Genomic DNA, 25,690 nt, shown 5'->3' with positions numbered 1-25,690 from the left:
ACTTTTGAATATGTGTGTTCCTCTGCCAGGGTTCCACTTTGACCTCCAAGAGGACAGTGTCTATTCCTTAGAGAGATGCCGGGAGGTGCCACAGTTGACAGCTGTGCATGGAGATGGGATATGACAGGCATATGTGCCCAGGGTCTTCGAACCATGTTCCAAAAAAGGAGGCTTTTAAAAAAAATATGTTTTAACTTGTGCAATTTCAAAAAGAAGAAAAAACAAAAAACAAAAAAGGTCTTATGTTGGTGAATTCCAATGTCCAGGGCAACTCCAAGACTCTTTGTTATTCTTTTTGTGGACTTGTGGTTACAGCTCCTTTAGAGTACAGGGTAAGGGATAGGTGTTTAGAATAATCCAGGCCCCATTCCTGATTCTCTTTGTTCTCTAGGACGATGATGATGATGATCATAGTGATGACAATGACTTTGATACCACCATACTTCATTGATTTTAAAATGTTTTTTTCCACACATCTGAGAGTGAGGTGCATTGTATTCTCAATACTATCTTGCAGTCACCACCAACCTGCAACGAAGTTAAATTCCCCCAGATAGGATTTGCGTTGTTTCAAATGGTCACCTGGGGATACTACCAACCTGAGACCACTTTAAATTGAATTATTTACTGAGATTTTTCTTGAATCACACCAGTAGTGTGAACTTGTATCAAAAACCTGCATGACTACCTGCTTGTGGTTCGAATTCTCAGGGGAGATTATTTTTCATTTCTCTTCCTTGCTGTGCCTTTCTGAATGGCAGCTTTATTTCTGGGATATTCTAACTTTAAGGAAATAGCATTTGGGTGTCTTAGCTTTTCGCAGAGGTCTATTATTAGACTCCCCATCTTGCTTTTCTTTCCTACCATATTTAGAGTAACCGTGTATCTAACAATAACAATGATGGTATCTCAGAGTTGATGAAATACCGTTAACAATGAGAGCTAACATTTCCTGAGCGCTATTCCTTTGCTAGTCAGTGCTTTTAGGGTTCTTCATATGTAGTAAATCATTTCAGCTGTTTGCAATCATATTAGGTAGGTACTATTATTTCTCCAATTTCAGGTAAGAAAACAGAGGCACAAAAGGTTAAGAGCAACATGCTCAAGGTGACATACATTGACTTATTTAGTGTTACTTGACCACCCCGAGTCTGCAGATAGGCTGCTGGTGAGAATCTGTTTCATCCCTGTAAAGTACTTGCTGAGTACACAACAAGGCTCTTACGAGTCCCTCCCCTCAGAAAATGTGCCATTGTCCTTATTACTAGGACTGGGTATCCTTTTGTTATCCATTTCTCATTCCCTGATGTGGGGTTCATGTTTTAAGCATTATCCTCAGACAAGAGTTGGTTTTCTAAAAAACGTGAATTTGTTAAATCTTTCCATTATGTACCATATAAAGGATGTTGTTCCAAGCAGGTCTACTACCATTCAGATCTGCAAGTTCTACCAGGAACCTCAAGGCAATTCTCAGAATAGTCAAATTCTTTCTACTTCACTTTATATTCCCCCATCCTAACCCTTTTGCCCCACTGCCCCACCATACCCACATCAAATCTACACAGAAATATCCAAGTGAGGTAAATTAAGAGGAAAAAAGAAAAGAATGATTTGATACATAAAAAACGTATTTCCCCTAATGATCTGAAACTTTTCAGATAATTTACCACTTGAATTTAGAAGAGAATAATTTTTAATCTTCTATCCTTCCTTGTCTCCTTCATTCTTTTATTTCTTCCACACATATTTACTGAATATCTTCCAAATTCAAGATGTTGTGCTTTATGCTGCCTGAAATGTTTCTCAGGCTTTGTTCACATTCTCAAAGAATTTTTTTTTTTTTTGAGAGAGAGAGAGAGAAAGAGAGAAAGAGAGCGAGCAGGGCAGGGAGGGGCAGAGGGAGAGAGGGAATCCTAAGCAGGTTCCACACCCAGCATGGAGCCCAACATGGGACTTGATCTCATGACTCTGAGATCATGACCTGAGCCAAAATCAAGAGTCAGACACTTAACTGACTGAGCCACCCAGGTGCCCCTCAAGGAATTATTACAATCAAAATTCTAGGGGAACGTTTCCCTCCCCGCCCCTCCTCTCCCTCTCTCCTCCTTCTGTCCTCTTTCCTTGGTCTTCCTTCTCCATCCACCCCATCTCACTTCACCCTCATTCACCACCTGGAAGCCAGGGAGGGATACAGGCTTTAAGGAGGATATGCCATTTGAGCTGAGTTGTATTTGCACTTGTAGAGATGAGGATGGTAGAAAATAGCAGGGTACAGTGAGGAACAGTCTGGACAAAGTCATAGGAACTGGGTAGCAAAGGGGCTTTAGAGAATGTTGAGATGCCAGCCTGAAACAGGGAAGGATGAAACGACAGATGGGACATGAGACCTCCAAGCATCCACACTTCCCTTCCTACTTCACTGGTTATAGGGAGAATCATGTGGGGTGACAGGTCTGAAAGTGTTTTTAAAGATATATGCTGTGCAATATCAACATCATATAGATTCACAGAAAAATAAAGGCTCCCATCATCATCTTCATGGTTGTCATTCTCATCATTATCATGATGCCTCTGGGGATGACTCCCTCACTAATGACACCAGGATCATCCGAATTTATCCTTATGTTTCACTTCTGTGTCCTGAACACCTTGAAAGTAAGAATTGGATTCTAAGAGACAAACTCATCTCTGTAAGAGTGAAAGATGTAAGTAGGTGTTTGCAGAAACCAAAAAAAGGCCACTGTTCTATAAGGTGGCAGAGAATAAAACAAAATCACCCGGTCTGCTTACCTAAGTATCTTCATCATCTCTGGTTAGTTAGTACCTCTCTTCCCTCTACAGAATGCCAGGGGTAGAGAGAGACAAAAACAGGCGGACTGGAAGATATTTGTTCCCCTAAGCTCAAGAATTTAATGAAAAAAAGAGGTAACTTCAGGGCTATCTGTCTCAATCTCTGATGTTCTTATCATGAGAACTGGCCCTTTGGATTAAATTTCTCTGTGTCTATCTGCACAACCACACTGAGAGACTTCACTTTCTGGCCCCCTTCATTCTACATACTCAGTACCTATCTTCAGCTCTATCTTGTGTTTCTGGAGAATTTTTATTCCTTTCTGCCACATGAAGGGACATACGCTGAAGCAGTATGATAAAAATGAAAGGCAAAATGAGATAAACTTTTTTTTTTTTAAAGATTTTATTTATTTGAGAGCGAGAATGAGAGACAGCATGAGAGGGAGGAGGGTCAGAGAGAGAGGCAGACTCCCTGCTGAGCAGGGAGCCCGATGTGGGACTCGATCCCGGGACTCCAGGATCATAACCTGAGCCTAAGGCAGTTGCTTAATCAACTGAGCCACCCAGGCGCCCAAGAGATAAACTGGTTTTATATAATTTTTCAAAATGAAACAAATTCAGTCAAGGTAGCCATGATTGTTTTCATTTGATATTGTAGCCGTCTGAAAATCAAATCAGGACAGGAAAACCTAAGTCTCCTCCTCAAATAAAATAAGAAAAATGTGTAGGCGTATAAAATATCCATTGACAGTTTTCACTATGGTTTTAATATAGGTGTTAGAAAGTTCAGTGTGACCTCTTATCATGTCATCTGACAGACTCATAGTGCCCATGTGAACTTGAAATTCTCTATAGTGTTTGCAACTATAGGGAGTCTCCTTTGGGCAATAAAATCCCTGAAGAAATTTTGGCCACCTATGATTTCTCCCTATGACCATGGTGCCCCTGAGAACTCTATTGCCTTGGTTTTTCTTTGTTGGATCTGTAATTCTTACTGGACTGTACCTGTGTCTGATGGTGACATGTTGACATGGGTTCCAAATTCTTAAAGCAGGTCACCATATTGAAGGTTGTCTACTACTTAATTTTTTTTTTTTAATGAAAGATCAGCATTATGCTGTTTAGCTGCATCTTCATTGAATAGAAGGACTGCAGAAATGTGGAGCTAAGAAAGGAAAACTTGTCCATCTGATCATGTTGGTTCCTGCAAACTGCTAGTAATAGGACTCCATACTATTGATTGACAAAGGGCACCTAATATTCTCTAGCAGAAGTGGAAGAATAATTGCTTTATTTTCCCTGAGTGCTAACCAGTGGTACCCTGAAGTTGTCTTTTTAGTACTGGGAATAAAGCCAGAATTAATTTGCCCACAAATTACTGATTTTGAGGTAAATATAATTATCATGCTTCAGATCAGCCTACTTAATTTTCCATATTAATTATTTTGTTTATTGACAAAATATATTACAAAATCTACTTAGGATTATTACCAGTTTTTAAAATTTCTGAACCAGTCCTCTAAGAGTGTTCCCTTCGTATGAGTAAAAATTAACAACTTAGTTAATTCATACACTAGATCACAGGCTTTGGAGTCAGAATAGCTGAGTTAAATGCCTGTGTTTATTATTTTCTTGCTTTGTGACCTTGGGCAGGTCACTCAAACTCTCTACATCTCTCTTTGTCTGGAAAATGAGGATTACAGAAGCGTTTTTCCAACTAATAACACTCACTAAATATTATCTTCTATTATGACTATGATGATTGTTCATTCATATACACTATATCTGGACTTTAATCCTAGTGCCCCTACTAGGAGAAGAAAAGCCAATCACTAAAAGTAACAATTGCAGTTTTCATGTTGAGAATTGAATGTGTATTAGTGATGAAGTGGTCCATGTTGCTCTTGTCACTGTCTTTCCCAAAAGGGTTTTTCCCACGTCCTCATTCATTGACCACACCATGTCCAGAGTGAGTTTCCCAAAATCAAATCTGATCCTGTCTATCTCACACTTAGACCTCTTCTTTGGATTCTAGGGTGTAAGTCCAGACTCCTTGGCATGATATACAAGACCTTCCCTAGTCAGATCCGTTTCTGCCTCTCTAGCTCCACTCCTTCTGCCCTCCTCAAAGCCTACTCCCAAAATATATTTCTTTTAGGTCATCACATTTTCTTCAGCAGTTTTGTGGATTCTGAAATGCTGCTTATTCTCTTATGTTGACCTTGTTTGACATTCACTACTCTCTTCTTGATGACCTCAATGATTCTATCACCAGCTATGCTGCCTAAGTGTGGACTCTACCGATTTAGGTCTGGCCCCCTGTTATTACCTCCCTTTCTTCACCCCTTCCCAACAAATGGGTGATGTTTTCCTCAGAGTTCATTATAGTTTAACAAGCAGGATACAGTTTGTTGATTCAGTAGATAAATAAAACAAATGAAGATTTTTATCTGTATACTCTGAGCTTTGCTAATTCATCCTTGTACAAATGAGAAGAAGATTCATTGTATTTTGGGAGAACCACACCTAGAGCTTGGCCAATGACACAAGGTAGAATTAAATTGATGATACAATTTTCTATATGGGAGAAGAATCTGTATTTGATAAGGTCACACATATGTAACGGGTAGGCACTTGTCAAGATGTGAGGGGGTTTGTGCACTGATATAAATAAACAGTCAACACAAATATTTATTATTGATAAATGACAGCATATGGACAAAATATATACAGTTTTACCCTGGAAAGCAACTACTTTGGTAATTAAATAATACTATTTAAATGGAAAAATACAGCTTTATACTACTGTTAATCATTTATGAAAAAGAAACAAAAAGTCTAGCAGCTGACTAAATTAAAAGGTAAAGACTTTATCCTGAGATTAAAGACTAATTCTGTGGTGGAAAGAATAAAAACATACAAACATTAATATAGCTTGCAAATTTGCTAGGTACAAATATTTGCAATTGTTTTCTCCCTAAATCATGAATTCTCTTTGGGTTTTATTTTGAAATAGGTATTTCTGCTATAAGTCTGATAAATGATATTCCAACTCTAAAGAGCAAGCAACTGGAATGCCACATTTTTGATGCATATTTTTGCAGCACAGAGGGGATTAAATTCTAACTGTCTCAGCTGTTAAAGGCCCCTTCAGACTTGCCCAAAATGAGGAACAAAGAAGGAGAAAGCTTTCCCTAAAGCAATTCATCAGATCTATTTGGGCACAGTGACATTCTCTCAGAGCTCGGGTGGACTGAATAGTTCAAGGGTGTGCAGCTGCTTGGAATATTTGAGAAAAGATATCTCCAAGTTTTTATCATGCATTCACATGGGGTGGCCAATTCTTACCAACTGGCTAACAGCCAACAAGGCTCTGACAATTAGTAGTTACAATGATAACATTTTCCATTTTTGAGTACTCACTGTGTGCCAGAATGGTGCATTTTCGTATTAAGTTCATACTTTTTTTTTTTTTTTTAAGTAGGCTTCGTGCCCAACATGGGGTTTGAACTATGACTCTGAGATTGAGAGTCACATGCTCTACTGACTGAGCCAGCCAGATGCCCCTAAGTCCATACTTTTGATCTTAGAGGAATGGCCTATTAAATTTAATGCCTATTTTTGCAGTATGGAAAGTTTGTCAGATTGAGTCTTATACATCATAAACTTGATGAGTACTTAATTGTTGTTTTTTCTTACCTAGTTGCTGGTTGTTGGATCTAGGAGATGCCCCGATTACTTCAGTAAAGGCAGCAGCAATTGCTTCCATAAACAGATTGTTAGACATAGAGCAGAGAAATAGGTAGAGTCTTCTAATTTGCTGAGTGTTGATGGACTTAGAACAATTGCTTGAACAAGTCACTGATGGAATAAACTTAAGTAACTGGAAACAAGGCATTGTGGTGTGTTAGAAGGCAATTTCAAATAATATGACGTGATTGATATATTTTCACTTGATTGGAAAGTGAAGAACGTTTTAGAACTATAAAGCATAGCACTTGTATGCATTTATCCTTTCATTATCCTAACGTAAGATGGATGGGACAGATAATTGCATCTGACTGAATGTGTTTGGCTTACTATTTTTTGTGTTTGGATTTGAACCCCTTCTACTTCCCTACCATCATCTCCCACCACATAGTCTGTGTGCTCTTTACCAAAGGCCTTAGTCTATGCTGTTCCCTCTGCCTGGAATGCCCTTTCCATCTTCACTTATCTAACTCCTCCTCATTCTTCAGGACTCCTTTTGAATGCTGCCTCCCCAAACAAACATTCCCTGAACTGTCCCCCGCACAACCCTTCCCACTCCCTCTGAGCTGGTACAGTGCCCTGTGCGTAACCTCCATTACCTCATTTGATATGTGGCATTCTACCCTTCTGTTTACTTGCCAGTTGCAATAAGGTGTGACTGTCTGGAGGCATCATTTCAAGTCTTTTAGGGTTTTATTTCTGCTTTTTCAGCACCTCACCAAGTCTGTACAGAGCATGGGCTCAATGAGTGGCTTAGAGGAGTAAATACATTCATATATATCATATGTATTAGTATTTTGTTACTTCCCCATCTCCCACATCCCTCCCACAAATACACACACACATTCTCACTGCATTCTGGTGTGGTAGACTTCCAAAAGCCTCATCCACGGGCTTTATTGTAATTGCTGAAATTCAAGGTCATGATTTGGCAGGAATGACTGCTGGAAGGACGCGTGTCAATGTGGCGTCCTGTGTCCTTGCTGTCTGAAGTACAGAATGTGCTTGAAATTATACCTTTTCTAGTGAAATTTCAGGGTGGTTTTATATCAGCACTCTGAGAATGCTTTCATGTTAAAGAAGAATATTGAAACGTAAAAAAAGGCAAAGAGTCTGGTCCAGGCAAAGCCTGAGCTATAAAAGGAACACCTCTGCCCACTGCAGAATATGATTCCAGGTCAAGCACAGAGGAGTCTGTCTGGCTTCTACTCTCCATTTGCTCCCCTCATCCTCTCTGTGCTCATTACTTGGTTCCCTTTGATAAAACATGGGAGGCAGACATGGATTACTAGGGAGCAGACTCTTACAGCTGTGATTTCATTCCATTTTGAAGTTTCTCTCCAAATGGTTGATTTATTTTCCTCTCATGTATGCATTATGTATGTGTGGCTACGCGAAATCAGCGAATTCAGAAAGGCCCTCTGTGCCTTTGTCCCTAACCCCCCAGCCATGCAATGCAGTGCAGCAAGCAGGAGAACCAGAGAGCCATGCTGAGCTCTGGAGTAGACAAAAGGCACAAATCCCATCTGGGTCTCCTTCAAAGAAAACTGTTGTTTTGCAACAAGCTACCGGATGGCGATAAAAAAGGTTCTTACCTGTTTACTTAATGGGTGACTGGTCTCTTTGCTTTTATTTAGCCATCTGTTCTGGTCTGTGTCCCTTTAAACTTGTAAGATCCCTCACCTCATTTAAGCTGTTACCTTGACACATTGCAATGTTGTGGACATAATGATTCCACAGAGTAGCAAATTAAAACAGTTTTTCATAATTAGAAGGTTAAATGAGGTAAGGCAGTGGTAGTTAGTGGTGACATAAGGGGTTTTGGGGAGGCAGAACTCAAGGGACTTTCAGGTGATTGGAAAATTAGGCTGGCTAGACAGAGGGATGGGGCTTTTATAAATTATGGGAGCTGAGCAAGAGCGAAGACTTCTTTTGGGGTCTCTGGCTTTTCCTTGCAGAGATGGTGACCGTGACCCAGTGAGGAACAGGGGCTGGCTTTGGGTTTCTTTTCTCCTTTGGGATGTTCTGTGAAGAGCAGAAAGAAGCTTATTTCACCAGGAAAGTGGTAAGCTGGAAACACAGCAACACATATCCAGTCATTCCTGGCAAGTTATTTGGCTTCCCTTAAGTTTGAAGAAGAATCAAGGGCCAAGCCCAGCTTCGTGGAGCAATATCTCATTGTGTCTTCACCCCGGACTTCAAGGCAGAGTTATTCCTGACATCTGCCCTCCACTCTGTTCTTTCTTCTTGCTCTAGACTTGACCTTCCACTTGACTCCTGGGTGGCTCCATTCAGATGACCCACCATCTGGATGAGAACTAGGACTTTGGAAGCCAAGGGCTTTATCCTCTTATTCTTTTAAATCAGTTCTTGCTCTGACCACCCTGGTTTCTCCTGATAGGACTACAGTTACCTAGACTCAAACTCTAGGCATCTCTGAATTTCCCATCTGCACCTCTATCCAATCAGGAGCCACGGTCTCTGCCTACCACCTACATGGAGTTTCTCATATCTTTTTCTGCCTTTGTGTTCCCCTTGCCACTCCTCTAGTTTCCATCCCTCATTACTTTTGTCTGAGCCAGTTGGAGTAGCCTCCTAACGAGTTGCTGCCTAGCTTTAGTGTCTCCTTGCTCCAAAACATCTTAAGCACTGATGTTGGATTATAACTTATAACAGTCACCTTTAAGAAATTAAGCAAGCAAACAAACAAAACCTCCTTTGGTGTTCCATCCCCTAGCCAACTCAGTAGGCTTCTCAGCTTGGTATTTCAGGCAGTCCATCAAGTTATCATTTGTGTTTCCAGCTTTTTCTCCTCCTCTGTGCCCCAGGAAGACAAAGTGCTATGTATCTATGAATAACCCCATATTTTCTTGCCTCCTTGCTCTGTTCCCTCTGCCTGGAAAGCTTCACTCACACATCTCTACTGAATGAAACTCATGCATTTTATCTGGCTCAATCTCAACCACATGTCTACTTTCCTGGACCCCAGTCAGATGCTCTTGTTCCTGCTCTTGCTCCACATTTACAGGGATGTTCTTATGCTGCTTGGCATGGATTTTGTCCTACTCATATTCTTAGCTTTTTGAGTCTTACTTTTGTATATACTATAGCACAGGCAAAGTTTCCTGCCTGTCGTAGGTGCTAGATAAAGAAACAAAGTCATTGTTGATAAAGTGTCTACAAGGATATGAAAAATCCATCCATTCATTCGTTCATTCACTGATTCAGTCAAATGTTTCTTGGACCCCTACAATATGTAAGGTACTGTGTTAAGGACCTGGCATACAAAGGTCAGTATGACAGTACCTTCTCGTTCTCCAGGATGTCACAGTTAGATGGAGGAAAAGTCATATAAATAATTATACAATGAAACACATGCAACAATAGAAGTGCCTTCAAGGTATGGGAGTGGCAAGACTGCTTGTTTCTATTAGGGTAGATAGGTTGGGGTGAAGGGATGATGATCTGAGGGAACTGAGCAGTTAGGAAGGGCTTCCTATATATAGTTGGGAATGTCTGATTTGCATTTTGAAAATTGAATAGAAGTTGTTGAGGAATATAGAGAAGTAAGGAAGGGTAGGGATGGAAGGAAGGATAATCTAAGAAAGCTGCTCTGCTTGCTCTCAGAGGCTCACGAAAGCAACCTGGTCACCAAATGATTATATTCTGTCTCCAAGTGAAATATCCTAAATGGAACAGTCCTTTGATCCCTTTGGAAGAAAAAGAGAGAGAAACAAAGGACCCTCCCTCTGTGATGACTTTTGGTCGAAAGTCATTCATTTGCTCATTCATTCATTTTTTTTTTTTTTTAATGTTTTGTAGAGAAAGTCTATGATTGCAGTGAGCTTCATAGCAGCGTTCCTCTTCCTGCTGGTTGTGCGCCTTGTAAACGAAGTGAATTTCCCACTGCTGCTAAACTGCTTTGGACAGCCTGGCACAAAATGGATACCGTTCTCCTACACATATAGGCGGCCCCTTCGAACTCACTATGGATACATAAATGTGAGGACACAAGAGGTAAGACCTCAGAGGGTTTCCTAGGATTCATGGGTATCCAAGGTAACAGGCTCCCAATCACTGAACATACTCTCTCTGCCCCTACAAGCTTCTTTGGGTCCCTGGCATTTTCTGTTTTCTCATTCTTAGACATTTACTGACACATGTCTGAAGTCTGCTGGCCCCCGCTACATCGAATCTTCGGATTCACTAGCTTCATGTGGCGTTGAGGAGGCAATTACTTGTTTTCCTGGTGGTTTGTGGCATAACGTACATATCTTTCTATTTTGAAACTCTGATCAGCAGTTACCAGCTGGAGAACGGGCTGGCTTTATTTCCTGGAGGTCAACTGGTTGGGGACAGCTCTTTGTAGACCTGCAGAGAAGCATTTATATTCTTTAAAACTCTGTAATCCTTAGACCTGGAGCCAGAAAGGCCAAGCTGATTTTAAAATTCTCTGTGGCTGTCGAGATAATGGGATTTAAAGAGTTTCCAAATGTAAAGGGGTTAAAATCATTAAGTCCTATAATCACTGAACCTCTAAATCTTCATAGTCATTTGGTCATACAGGAGAGAATGGGGGTATTTGGACAACTAGAAAGTACGCCACACTGTGCTAGTAGTACTTTTATAAGCAAGAATTTGTATCTTGGAGGGAAGTAAAGAGTAGTGAACCTCCCAAAATGTGTGACGTGTATAGAAGTAGTTAATACAATCGTTTTCACTATTTGTTTCTATAGAGTGGGATAAATGTGAGGTTAATATTCATACATGCGAAGTCCAAGCCTGTTTGAAGTTGTTGGCGACAAGGGTCCAGGTCACCAGAGTGTCTACATCACTGGGAAGAGTTCTAGATCAGATCCCATTGACAGGTCATTTCGTGGAGATACTAGAGAGGAGACTGACATGCAGAAAGCTAGCTGCTCCTGTCCTGCGAGCTTTCTTAGCATCCAGGGAGGGATACTGAAAGCTAGCTTGGTCCCCTTTTGTAGGCAATATCATACCCGAGTCACTGCTTCTGGTTAATTGGATTCCTTGAAAATTGTTTCTGTATCTGCAGGATTTACAGGCTTTTTATTAGACCTTCATAGTAAAAAGAAAAAGGCACCATTAATAAATTCTTAGGAGCCTTGTTTGATGTTTATTCTTTCATTAGTTTTAAATTCCTTTTTTAAAAAGTGCCCATTGCTTGCATTTGTTGAGTGTCCTAATAAATTGATTGCCTATATAAAAATGTGTCTCTTAGAGAATAGTTTATATCACTCTCATCTTCTGTTACTTTAATTTTCGGCTGTCACTGAATATTCTGTAACTGCGGGATCGTGTAGATCATCTCACAAGTGCCTGTCACAGGTAGAAAATGAAACATGTGACTAAAGTGTCTCATGAACTACTCTCATGAGGGAAATCCCACCAAATGTTAATGACCCTTTCATTTATCTAAATATTAATGGATTGGATCTTGGAGCGGTACTGAAAAACTGACCTGAAATGCAGTTATTTAAATAGTCACATCAAAAAAAAAAAAAAATAGTCACATCAACCAGGCTACCTTTAAAATTCTGTTGGTATGGTTTCTATTTATACTTTTCTTTTTTATTTTCTTTGAATGTTGGTATAGTTTTTAATACAATGACTTTACCAGGTGATATTGATCATGATTTTGCTTCCACGGAGGGTCCATCTTGGGGAGGAAGCATGATTCCTGGAAAGAGTTTTTAAGTTTTGAGGGACACAGGCATGGTTTGCATGCCAGTTCTGTAAGGACAACAACATCAAAGTTATTATAATACCAGAGGGGCTGGGGGCAGAGGGAGAGAGACAGGTTCCACGCTCAGCTCAGAGTCCGACCAAAGCGGGGCTCGATCTCACAACCCTGAGGTCATGACCTGAGCTAAAATCAAGAGTCCAACACTCAACTGACTGAGTCACCCAGCGCCCCTAGAACAACAGGAATTCTTATATACTAGGATGGGCAATATAAATTGGAAGAAGCACTTTGGAAAAAACAGCTTCCTGTTATCGAGTGGAGTTGAAGATCTGCATATACCGTGCCCCAGCGTGCCCGGTCATTGATGTACTCGCTGGAGGCACTCAGGAGCACACACATCAGGGGCAGGGACACCAGGTGTGGCGGCATTATTCATAACAGCTAGAACCTGGCAGCAACCCAACTGTCTGTGAGAAGGATAATGGATTAAAATAGCGCTACGTACACTGGAATACATTACAGCCACGAAAATGAAGAAACTGCAGCTCTGTGTGACATGATGGATGAATGATTTTGAGTCAAAGATGCTAGAATAATAGAATACAGAGTGTGATTCCATTTGTAGATCACAGGAAAAGGCAAAACTAAATGATGTTGCTTGGGGACATAAATAGTAGGTAAAACTACAAAGAAAAAAAGAGGAAGAAAATCATCACCATAAAAGTGAGAAGAGAGAAATGTGCGGTTTGTGATCAGGGTGGCTCTCTGGGATATTTGCAATATCCTACCTTTTGATCCAGTTGGAAGTTACATGGGTGTTCATATCCTATTTATTAAGTACACATTGTTTCATTTTTATGCATGTCTACTTCACAATAAAAAATTAAAAGTATATTCTGAGCCCAGGGAGGGTATTTACTGACCAGGAATCACAGAAAGCATTTCACCTAATTTAACAGCAGGAAGTAACTAAAAAGAAGCAATAGGGCATTAAGCTATCTAAAAAAACTAGAAATATTTGAAATAGGCAATTTCATCTTATGCAAAGACTAACAGATATACGGGTAACTTATTCCTCTGGTCTATACAGGACAGAGAGATTCCATATTGTAACATGAGTGTTAGGTGATGAGCAGAAATTTTGCATGGAAGTTGAAAAACAATAAAATAACATCCAAAAGGAAGGACAGATTTTCCTCAATTTTAGGCTAACAGTTTTAGGCTAAATTGAGAGGAAAGCAAAATTTGGTGGCCCTCTACCTCCTTTTTCATTGATTTCGTCTTTCCTTCTCATAGTTCCACCCCACCCCCACCTCCATGTCCACACTTCGCTCTTCCTCCCAAATGCTCTGTGTGCTGGTCCTCACCAGATAATCGTTTCAGATGTAATCCTTCCCAGAGATGGTTGCATTATTAAATAAGGCTTGCATTAAATAAGGGAAGAAAAAGCCCTCAAGAATCAAAGTCACATAGCTTAAATGATAGGTGGTAGACTTGATGTTATGAGGCAAACAGCTTCTATGGTGACCCTCGAACCTTGCCTCAAAGGTAGCCACCCACTCCCATGTTTCTATTCACCCTATTTTAATCTGGAGAAGGGTCAATAGCCATGGCTTAGCTGAGTCACGTGGTCACCAAGCTGATGTGTTTATTTTAATATCTTGGTCCTTGAGGTTTTCTCAGAAGTTTCTCAGAAGAAAACACAAGCTTTCTAGAAACCACCAGACTTCCAAGAATTTTTTGAGCATGTAGACATGCCAGCAATGATTTCTAGACCTAGAACATCTGCAAACACTATCATTGCTGATGATGGCTTTATTGCCCAATGCTTTAGCTGGACCAGACACTAAAGAAAGGCTTTATGAACAAAAATCTTTACAAGAAAGAATATCTCTCCACTACTGTCTAAAACAAAGTGGGAGTGGGGGTGGCAGAATTAGGTTGAAGATTTAGTGGACGTTGGGGAGAGTTGGATTTCTTGGGAACAAAAAACTGATTCTCTGGTTATCTTTATTTTTTATTTTTTTAAAGATTTTATTTTTTATTTGACACAGAGAGAGGGAGAAAGAGCACAAGCAGGGGGAGCGGCAGGCAGAGGGAGAAGCAGGCTCCCTGCTGAGCAAGGAGCCCAATGAGGGACTCCATCCCAGGACCCCGGGATCATGACCTGAGCCGAAGGCAGATGCTTAGCTCTGGTTATCTTTAAAAATAGGATGAACTCTGGTCCCTTTGGCTCGGCACAGGTGGAAGTATAGGCAGTCTTATGAATCTGTGACTGTCTGTCCTGAAGGCATCACAGATAGTAAATTATACCCTGTTCAAGCTTGCGTTAATTTTATCAATCACCTAGTTCCTGAACAACCTATTCTCAAGGGAAGTGCGATAGGTAAAAAGTACGAGGAATACGAGAAAGATAAACAGGTGGACTTGCTTATATTTTAAATTGCTGGAGTATTTTTTTTTTCCTCGTTCAGACCCATAAAAAGGAATATGTTTTGAAAACTATGAAGACTATTCTAGAGGAGTTAAATTGAAAGGATTAAAATACCCTTCCCACGAAAATGGTAACAATTTAAATATAATGCAGTTGGTAATTGGCTCCCATTCTTTGCCCTGTGGCCCTTCTCTTTCTTAACCTCTACAGGCTAAAGTTCTTACCTTTGGGGGAGGAGCAGTCTTGAGAGGCAGGGAAGTAAAATGAGTTCCTATGAACCAGGTGAGTGCTGAAATGCTGAAAGTCTCTGCTGGCCACAGAACCCAGAATTCCTCGTCAGTACTTACGTTTGATCTGACATCAGCCATGGTGTAGTGCCGAACTGAGGCTTGGACCCAGGGAGATTGAGGTTTTGCAGTAAGCCCTGTACTTCCCCTGTGCTCCACCCCACTTTAATTCCTGACCCACTAGCTGCTCAGATGGGACCTCCCATGTCATTACCGTGTTAATAATGCAACTCTCCATTTTAATAGGACTGCATGCAGGGGACCCCACCTATAGCATTATGACAGAGTTGCTGTATTGTCATTTGACCTTGGACATGGTAAAAAACATATGACACTCAGTGCGTTTCCAAAAAATCCGTATCAGTACTTGGCAGTAACCTATGAACTCTGCTTTCTCCTTGATGCAAATGTTAATGATTTGTTTTAAATTAATTGTGGCAGAGAGAGAAGGTGTATAAAAGACTAAGATGCTGTAGGGCTTGGTTCAGGTAGCCATTGTTTCTCCCTGTTTGAAATCATGGCAGATTTTGAGGAAAGAGAAGGAAATGAACTTCAGGCTAGATTCTGTTTGGTTTCTAGACCATGGAATTAGTGATTGTGTTGTCTTTTTTGTTGGGTGACCTGGTGTGAAGACATTGCTCAGAGCAAGGAACCTGCAACCTATTTGCATTTACTACTAGATAAGAGAGTCAAGCTCTGGCGATCAATAGGATGCCCGGCCAGATCTTCCTGGTGATCAGTGGGGTGACAGATGTCTCCCTCACATCTGATAAGAGAATGTAACATTCTAGAGCTGCAAAGGGTTTCTGGTATTTGTGGAAGAGTGCCCTTTCAGCTGGTACCTAAAGATGTGCTAACTGAAGAAACACAGGATTTCTGGAACATAGCAATCAAGTTGTAGGGCTGCATATTGATTTGCCTAACAATTTAATGAGGCCGAAATATGCCTCTTTTAAAAATGAGAACATTTTAAAGCCTCAAGTAGACTAAATAAGAATACTTAGGATCAGTTGCTGTGACAGACAGGCCGTACTAGCCTAATTAAAGATGTGCATAACATATTGATGTTGCAATAGAATTTCCTGAATTGTGGTTATAGCAACAATTAAGGAACAGAGCTGACTTTCTTGGCAATAAAAGCACAACTCCACGAATTCAAATAAATGTACACATGTAACCAAAGCTGACATGAATAGGTTTTCTATATTTGGGAATATAGGCTTTGGGTTTTTCATAAGTATATTGAGAGCAATTATATGCACATGAATGTTCCAAAAGTTTAAATCTGATCAATCTAATTGTTAATTAATTTCTGAATATTCACATTTGTGTAATTGTAAAGCAAAAGAAAATTTTAACTATTAAATTGTTATAGAAAAGGAAACAACTAAATTAATGTATCATAAAGATTACTTATTTGGCATGTGCCTATTGGAGTCATCATTTTTAAGATAATTTATCTTTTTCCTAAGTACAAGGGCATATATTTATTGAGTGGAGAAGAGATGATGTTTCTCAGTGTGGTCATGAGATAGCAACTCCCCAGCAATGGCTGCATCTCAAGGCAGTCCCTGATCCAGTGCCGCATGGGAGGGACAGACATAACTGGGCTGGAATAACTCCAGGAAGCTTTTGTGAGAGAGCTGAGATATGTGCGTTGGAGAAGGATTTAGAGGGGATGGAGAGAGGAGAGAAAGTTGAGTTGGGGAAAGGAGCAGGAGCCAAGGTTCTGAATAGACACTGTTCATTATCCTCTAGCTCCTGCCACTCCCAACAGGCCAAGTGCAATACACCAAAAGTCAAGGTGAACTCCTGCTGTCTGTGCTGGACATCACCACTGCCTCACACTCCCTGGATCCATTTCTTACCTCTTTCTCGTCCTACCAGCCTTGTTGCTAATCTCTTGCCTCATTTTGTTTGGCTAGTGACCCCAAGTCTTGGAGTGCTCCTACTTTGGTCCCGCTGCCCCAAAAACTACATATGGGGTCACTTCTAATAATGCTTCCCTCTGTGTACCCCCACCATAGACATGGCATCCCATGCCCAAGGGGCCCCTGAGGCACTGCTGTAGGCCTGCATGATCCTCTGACTTGCCAGAGAAGGAAATCAGACACATGTGGGGGCAATTAGTAGGCCAATCTGCCTGGAATGCAACTTACTTTAGGGAATAGAAGATAAACAATGCATTCATTGGAGAATGATGATGTAGGATGTGAATGGGATCCCTGAAAAGGGAAAAACCATACGCGTACTTGGCAAAACAGTAATGTATACATACATATACACACATTCATGAACCAATATATACAAATATACAGAAAAGACATACATATATATATACACTTACATGCATGTGATCTATACATACACACATGCTCATAGAACAATTTATACTTTCTTAAATACACACAGACTATATGCATATATACCACATTACATAATAAAATGGTTAAAATATATGATTAGCCAGTTAGGTGTATGTGGTGTCTCTTATGCTTGTCTCCTCTCCACCGCCTCTTTATTACAGAAACAGTCCCTCACTTCTGATGACAGGGGTGAGCAGAAAATTCAGGCTAGTGATAGGCCCAATCAAGTGATTGGTCAAGAGATGGACACATGGCTCAAGATGAGCCTTTTTGAACTCTTCCCAGAGTTTATTGTTTTCCTGGGTAATGCTGTGCTCTTTTCTTTGGTTGTAGAGCTGCTGAGATGTGATTCTCTGGGTGGTAGTGGCTGTGTTCCCTGGAGGGAACAAGACCAAGACACTGAGAGAAGCAGAAATCAGTTGCAGAGCTAAAGTAAGGGCCTGAACAAATGCTCTAGTGTAGAGACCAGCCGTTCTTGAAGTCAGTCTACCCTCCTCTGTGGTTTGGGCATATAAGATAATAAATCCCTCCTTTTATTGTGTGCTACCTTGAACTATGTTTTGGTCGTTCACAACCAGAGTCTTAGCTGATACATACATTATATAAGTCTTTTATAAGAACAACAACCAAACATTCTGAAACTCATCTTTATTTTTTTTTTTTAAAGAATTTATTTATTTGACAGAGAGAGAGAGACAGCAAGAGAGAGAACACAAGCAGGGGGAGTGGGAGAAGGAGAAGCAGGCTTCCCGCTGAGCAGGGAGCCCGATGCCGGGCTCGATCCCAGGACCCTGGGATCATGACCTGATCTGAAGGCAGACACTTAAGGACTGAGCCACCCAGGCGCCCCTGAAACTCATCTTTACACAAGGTGCTGCCTGCAGGATGAGAGGAGCTATCTTTCCAAGTCCATATTCATACCCGCTGGGAGGCTGTGCGTGAGGAGACACGTTTGTCAGTCCATCAGTCAGCTCAGGTATCCACAGAGATGCATGCTGTCTATCTTCCTGCTTGGGGACATATGTTTAGGAAACTAGCTTATTCTTTTGAGAGGGAAATGAAGGTCACAATTTCCCAAGGTCATCAAGCCAGAAAAGGGCCAGACAAGACTGATTACTTACTGACTTTCTAATCTTACTCAACTGATAAATCATATAGTTTTATTACAATTATTCAGATGAAATATTCCCTATTGCTATGAGGCATCATCAGTCAAAACAGATTGATTTTCACTTTACAAATCACATTTGTTATTGATGAAAGATGCATTATTATCATAGTTTTCAACATAGTAATTGGTTCCTCAGGAAGATACAGGGAATTTTATTCATTACAGAACCTTAGGTAGATAAATGCCCATTTGCCAACTGCCATGTTAACACGCTTGAAAGGGGCCTATGAGAAATTGAAATTCATTTGTGACAAGCAAAGAAAGACAAAACAGAGCACCCACAAAGGAGCACCCTGATTTGAGAGGCGAAAAAGATGATAGAATTAGGGCCTCAATGGTAAGAGTTTTGATTCAGCTTTTCTCAAGTTCCAGCTAACAGCCTGACAGAATGACTAGCACAAAAACCATTCATCAAGTGGCAGTTAGTATTAACCATGAATATTAGTCAATCCCCAAATATTTAATAAGTGCTTGCTCAGTTCCAGACTGTGTGCTAAGAATCAGCAAGAAAGTTCCAAGTGTCCTGGAGCAATACCACCTAAAGGGCATTGACATTTCAGCACAACAGATTTATTCCAGTGCTTTTAAGAATAGAGAATGCTCAAGAAATTTTCATTAAACGAATGTACTCAATGTCTGGAGGATAATTTGTCACTATGTAGATGGCATCAAGTTATGATTTCTCCAGCCTAGTGATTTTCCAGAGTAGTCTTACAAAGGCTTACTTACAAAAGAAAAATATTTATTAAAGAATTTTCATTTCAAAGTAACTCTACCGCTCCTATATTAAATAGTATCCCACATGGCTTGGGAAATGGTCTATCTGGTTCATTGAGCCATCTGGCTAATGGAAAAATGTTAAATAGTTAATAAATAGATGATTGATTTAAAAGGAAAAGGAAAGGAAGTGTTCTGGTCTGGCAATATGGGTGGTGTAAGAGAACCTGACCACTCTCTTGCTGTAACATCAGGACCTACTGGATAAAATAGGATACCTTATTTAATGCCCAGCTGGCCTTGCCGGAAAAAAGGGAAATCTTTAGGCACCAGGAACTGTGAAGGAATGGAAATAGAGGTAAGCATGAACGTGGATGGTGTGGTTTCCTGGGGTTTTATTAGCATCAACAGCTGAGGGAATACGTAATAGTCGACCCTACAAGAACAGAAAGCAAGGCCTGGGTCCACCAAGCAGAGAGTGAGAACCCTCCCCTCCCTACTCCACCTTTCACACATAGCCCTAAATCTAGACCCTTACCAGCTCTGCCCTAGTGAAAGGAGAGGCTAAGGAAGAAACCTGAAAACGGGCCCAGAGCACACATAAGGAGGCTTATTTATATCTTTGGTCTTTGCGTAACAAAAAATTATCCCTGGAAATTCAAAATGCTAGACCTCTACCCTAGTGGTCTTTCAGTTTGAATTTTACTACTTGCACTTCGAGGAAACCTGCAAGATGAGAAATCAACCCCAAATTTGGTCTCCAGCTAGTGATAAACTGGGGCTAAAGGGACTGGAACTCCTCGGGAGGGTGTTCCCACAATTCAGACACAAGGGAGTCTTAAAATGCACCATTAAAAATTATAAAACACAAGGAAACAGTCTGTTGACTGTGATGATTTGCATGCTTTGCTATGGACGATATCTCTGTTGATCACAATGTGTTTCCCTGTGCTTAGTTGTGGTGTTCCATCATATCCTGCACATTTGCTCTCTTGTCCTCCTCAGTGGAAGAATGCTTAGTTCCAAAATGTACCTGGCTCAAGGCATTTGGGATAAGGGATCATGGACCTGTGTACTTAAGCACTTCACATGCCATTATTTCTTTTAGCCCTTATAGACTACATACTAGTTTACTGATTTAATTAATTTTGCAAGGCCCCAAATTGGTGATTCTATGCCAGTGACTTTAGTTGTCCTGTGAGGGGAAAAGGCTGAGCCTGAGATTGCACTGGTCAACAAATTTCATTAAATGGTTTCATGAGGGTTGGTCAGTTCATCAAGTCAGAGAGTAACTGGCTCACACTTGCTGAATGCAGTACATGCCGCACCCCATGGTAGGCTCTGGAATTGTAAAGTAAAACACTTTTTATTGAAAAGTACAGAGCAATTTTTCATAATGTTGAATGGTGATAAGCGAGATAGAGTAGTATATGTGGAGGATTATTTCAGCTCTTGAAATGTAGACCTCAAAAGAAGGTTTGGAGACAGGAGCTCCAAATATTCAGTGTAATGGTCTCTGTCTGGATGGTAAATTTTAGGTGACCTTTTGCTTAATCATGTCTCCCATTTTTTCTACAATGAGCCGGTATCGTATTGGTTATTAGAAAAAATTACTAGAATTAAGTACTTTATTTTTAAAGCAATATCTATCCGTAAAATATTTCAGAGCTGTTTCCATCATTGAAAGAAATAGAATTTAAAATATCTAGATTAATATATTGCTTGGAATATTTTAAAAGTGAGTACTCTCCCACTTTTTTTTTTTTTTTAAGATTCTATTTATTTATTTGAGAGAGAGAGACACAGTGAGAGAGGGAACACAAGCAGGGGGAGTGGGAGAGGGAGAAGCAGGCCTCCCGCAGAGCAGGGAGCCAGATGCGAGACTCAATCCCAGGACCCTGGGATCATGACCCGAGCCGAAGGCAGACGCTTAACGACTGAGCCATCCAGGCGCCCCACTCTCCCACTTCTTAAGTGTGGGTTGCTTATAGTGACTTCCTTCCAAAGAGTACAGTATGCAAAAGGGAAAAAAGTAGTAATTTTATAGTGGAGAAACCCGACAAATACTACCTTGGCCAGGTGAACAAAGTCAACATCAACAGTGATAAATCATGTGGGTAGTATATACCCTTTGTGTAATGCCATAAAATGACACTTTGCCTCTATGGTCTTCTCCCCTACCTATAATTCCTGTGTTATCATGAGAAAAACCCCAGACAAATATAAATTGAAGACCATTCTGACCAGTACTACTCAAAATTGTCAGGGTCATCAAAAACAAGGGAAATTTGAGAAACTGCCAAAGGCAGGAGGATCCTAAGGAGACATGACTACTACCTGTAATGTGGTATCGTGGATGCGTTCTTGGAAAAGAATAAGGATATTAGGTTAAAACTAAGGAAATCTCAATAAAGTATGGACCTTAGTTAATAATAATTTACCAATATTGGTTCATTAATTATAGCAAATGTATTGTACTAATACAAGATTTTGATAATAGGGGAAACTGGATGTGAGGTATTTGGGAACTCTCTGTATTGTCTTCTCAATTTTTATGTGACTCTATAACTGTTCTAAAACAAGAAGTTTATTTTTAAAAATGACATTAGACTTTCGACCTGTGTATCTGGAAGGTTGGAATTGCCATTAACTGAGATGAGGAAGATCACAGAAAGAGGGCCTTCAAAATAATTTGAAATTTATACTAGTCCAGCTCCACAGCAAGGGATGTATAAGACAAATGCATTGTGAATACACCATTGTCTTAATTTTCTATACTAATACAATAAATACTTTTGGGGAAAAGTGAGTATTCTAGAAATAATTCCTATAGTCCTCAAAAATCTTACAAAATTCAAATTCTTCAAAGATTCCTCCAAGAACACATTGGAAATCACTCTAAGCTTTTAAATTCCTATTAGTTGTCCCCATGCACTTAAGCAGTTTCCTCTATTGTTAATGCAACCCACTTTTTAGCAATACAAATGGTTTGTAGAATTCCTAGAAGGAAAGATACAAGCAAATAACTTCTTGGTGGTTCTGTATGGTATTGTGTTTTGCCAATAACTTTCTTTTTTTTTTCCCCATTTTTTAAAAAGATTTTATTTATTTATTTATTTCAGAGAGAGAGGGTGTGTGCAACCTGGGAGGGAGAGGAGAGGGAGGGAGAAGGAATCTTGAGTGGACTCCACACTGAGCATGGAGTCCCACGTGGGGCTGGATGTCACTACCCTGAGATCCTGACCTGAGCTGAAACCAAGAGTTGGATGCTTAACCGACTGAGCTGCCCAGGCGCCCCTTGCCAATAACTTTCTAATAAGGCTCAATAATGTTTATTGGATTGAGGACACTTAAATATCATTCAGTTATCATTCCGAAAGCTCACAAGATGATGTTTTCAAAAGCATGTCCCCAGAAGATGTCAGCAATAACATAACAGTGGTAATAATAAAAATAACGATAATAAGGAACACATACAGTGCTTGCTATGTGCCAGACACCATTCTAAATGCTTTACATATACGAATCTATTTAAACCTCGTAATTCTAATAGTTGGGTATTATTATCATCCCGTTTTGTAAATGAGGAACCAGAGGCTCAGAAAGGATAAGTAACTTGTCGAAGGTTACATTATCTTTGAGGGGAGTTGCTGAGATTTGTACCCTGGCTCCAGAGCCTCTGCTCTTCACCACCACACTATTGCCTCTTATAATGAGCTAACATTTATATAGAGTAATCACATCTCTGCTACAGAAAAGATGGAAAACTTGAGGATGAGCAGAGGGACTACTTTCTTCCTCAGAAAATGCCTCTTTCACATTTCTTATATATGCCAGAGATACGGTTAATGCTACTGAAGCATTGTGATAACTACAAATGTCCCATATAGGTAATTTCCCCCTAGTTTTAGTATGCAGAAGTACTATGCACCTGTGTTATATTTTTTCTGGTCTTTGTCGTTTCTCCCAAAACCCTTGAGACAGAAGTAGTTTCATTTAAATATCCTGTCATGTCTTCGTTTTCTATTTGGTCTTGCTCTCTATGCAAACATGGTTATGGAGTTATAATTGTGGTATATATAAAAGTTATTATTAACGATATATATAAAAGTCATTAACGATTTATCACTACATTATTCTATAATCCTTTTTCCCTTTGTTTTGGGAAGTCCATTATATATTTGTCTTGCATTTGTTTATTATACTGAACTCTTCTGTGAGTTCCAGTTAAGTTTTAGAAGTTTCCTTTGGATTGTTTCCGTGTGCAATCTCACTGTTTTTACATGATCTTTTTCTCCCTTCTTTTCAATATTTTATTGCATTAACTAGAGCTTATCAAGCAATTGTAAGCAATAGCTTCTAAAGAAATTTTTTAAAAGAGTGCTTCCAATGTTTGATCACTCAGTATAAAATTGACCTGACTTAATTTTCTTAACTATATTAAGGAAGAATCCAATTGCTTTTAAAATTAATTTCTAAAATCCTATCTATATGTGTTGAATTTTGTCAAATGACTTTTTGGGCATCTATTGAAATGACTGTATGATTTTTCTCTTGAAACTTATCAAGATGGTACTTTCTTGTTTTGAACCACCTTTACCAATTGATTTCTTTTTTTTCTTAGTGTGTGCATTAGTCAGAATTCTTCAGAGAAACAGTCAACAGGAGTTGTGTATATATAGAGAGAGATTTGTTTTAAGGAATTGGCTCATGTGATTGTGGAGGCCTGGTGAGTCCAAAATATGATGGGGTAGGCTAGCATCCTTGAGTCGCAGTTTGAGTCCCAAGACAGTCTGTTTACAGAATTCCTTTTCTCTGGGGGAGGTCAGCCTTTGTTCTAGTAGGCCTTCAACTGATTGGATAAGGCCCACCCACATTATGGAGGGTATTCTGCTATAGTCAAAGTCCAATTTAAATGTTAATCTCATCCAAAAAACAATTTCACAGACACATCCAGAATAATGTTTCACCAAACATCTAGTGATCATGGCTCAGTAAGTTAACATGTAAAATTAAGTAGAATAGTATATAAGGCTTTTAATGAATCAATGAATTTAAAAATATCTCCCAATATGAGTTATGTAACATTATTCTCCCATATTGTGGATGAGGAGATTGAGACTAAGAAAGTTTATAGAACTTGTTCCAAGTCATACTTGCTCGTGGTGGCAGGGCTGAGTCTTGAACTCTGGACTCCAGAACTCCAGGGTTAGTCATATGATCAAGAGCATCCAATGTGTTGACATGTTATTCTCCATCCTGGCCCCCTACTTCCTTTGCTCAGGGTTCAGCTATCTGCATCTCTCGTATGTGATTTGGCCTTGCTTGCTTTTGTTGGTTGGATGATGAGTATAAGAGTTGAGACTTTTACTTACTGCTATGAGCTGATGTAAGTTGATTATCTTGTTACAGTCCACATCTGGACTGAGTACAAAACTGAAGTTCTCCTCCTGACTTTTTACTCTATTGTACTGGTAGGCATAACAACCATAACACCACCATTCTTGCTATCTTGCTGATGAGTTGACCTCATACTTCTCTCCTTTCATTTTTCAAAAGACACAGTGCTGTTTTGTAAGTTATTTAAGCCCTGTTTCAAAAGCAGTATGGTTGATAACTGTGTTTCATTCCTGGCTGCACTGAGCCTTTTAACCATGTATTATTGCAGTAATGAGCTTTCAGGCAGGATGTGTTCAGGACAGCCTTTCAGAGCGAAGATGTTGATGTTCCCAAATTAAAGAGTTCATGGTCTATGGTAACATATTCTCTTGATTTAAAAGTAGGTGGAAATTGGTACAGTTTGTCAGAAATCCACTGAGGATGAAAATGAGACACAGTTTTAGGTGCTGAGCTATATGCCAAATGGCCCTTGTGTTTCTTTCTTGAACATCTACTTCAAAGAAGCAGATCTGTTTTTGATGTCCATGGGAGCATGTGTATGAACTGATTCCAGTGCCCTTATCATCTCAGAATTATTTGTTTGCTTGTTTATTTATTTATTTATTTTGTGCACGGGTCTGTGGTCAGTTTGCTTCTTTGTTTTTGAAACTAGCACGATCATTGTAATTCTCCTTTTCATTAAATAACCCACTCTCAGCCCGTTGTTGTTATCCCCACTTAGAGGTTGGGAATGGAATCACCTAACATGAGGTCATTCATCTCTTCAGCGAGTGCTGTGCCTGAGTTACAAATTCTTATGCTGACAAAAACACAGGAATCATGGCAACAGAATAATATTCACCACCTGAGCCTCCTTGACATTTTCCTGCTAGTAGGAAGCTTTTTCTTTTTTCTCTTTTGCTTTCAACTCAGAAGAATGCATCCTAAATTCTGTAGGCTACATAATCATGCCCATGAGCCTTTTCTTTTCATTGCAGCCTGCCCCCATAACTAGTTTTTTCTGTAAGTGATACTAAGTATGCAGAAAGCCAATTAAGAGATTTCTTTGATGGGCGCCTGGGTGGC

The 25,690-nt window shown here is 39.9% G+C and overlaps 1 protein-coding gene across 3 annotated transcripts in view; it reads left to right on the top strand.

The window, feature by feature from the left end:
• ST6GALNAC3 (ST6 N-acetylgalactosaminide alpha-2,6-sialyltransferase 3) overlaps nucleotides 1–25,690 on the top strand; it is a 521,749-nt gene that overhangs the window by 219,325 nt on the left and 276,734 nt on the right. For all 3 annotated transcript variants that reach the window (XM_064588967.1, XM_064588966.1, XM_064588968.1), the window contains exon 2: nucleotides 10,366–10,560. In XM_064588967.1, the coding sequence (XP_064445037.1) occupies nucleotides 10,366–10,560 (195 nt within the window). The remainder of the gene's footprint in view (nucleotides 1–10,365; nucleotides 10,561–25,690) is intronic.

Source organism: Mirounga angustirostris, unplaced genomic scaffold, assembly GCF_029215605.1.
Source record: "Mirounga angustirostris isolate CCGP_5_RB_7025 unplaced genomic scaffold, mMirAng1.0.hap1 SCAF_4, whole genome shotgun sequence".
Classification (NCBI taxonomy): Eukaryota; Metazoa; Chordata; class Mammalia; order Carnivora; family Phocidae; genus Mirounga; species Mirounga angustirostris.
Note: the sequence above shows the minus strand (reverse complement) of the source record. Positions and strands in the feature narration are given on the sequence as shown.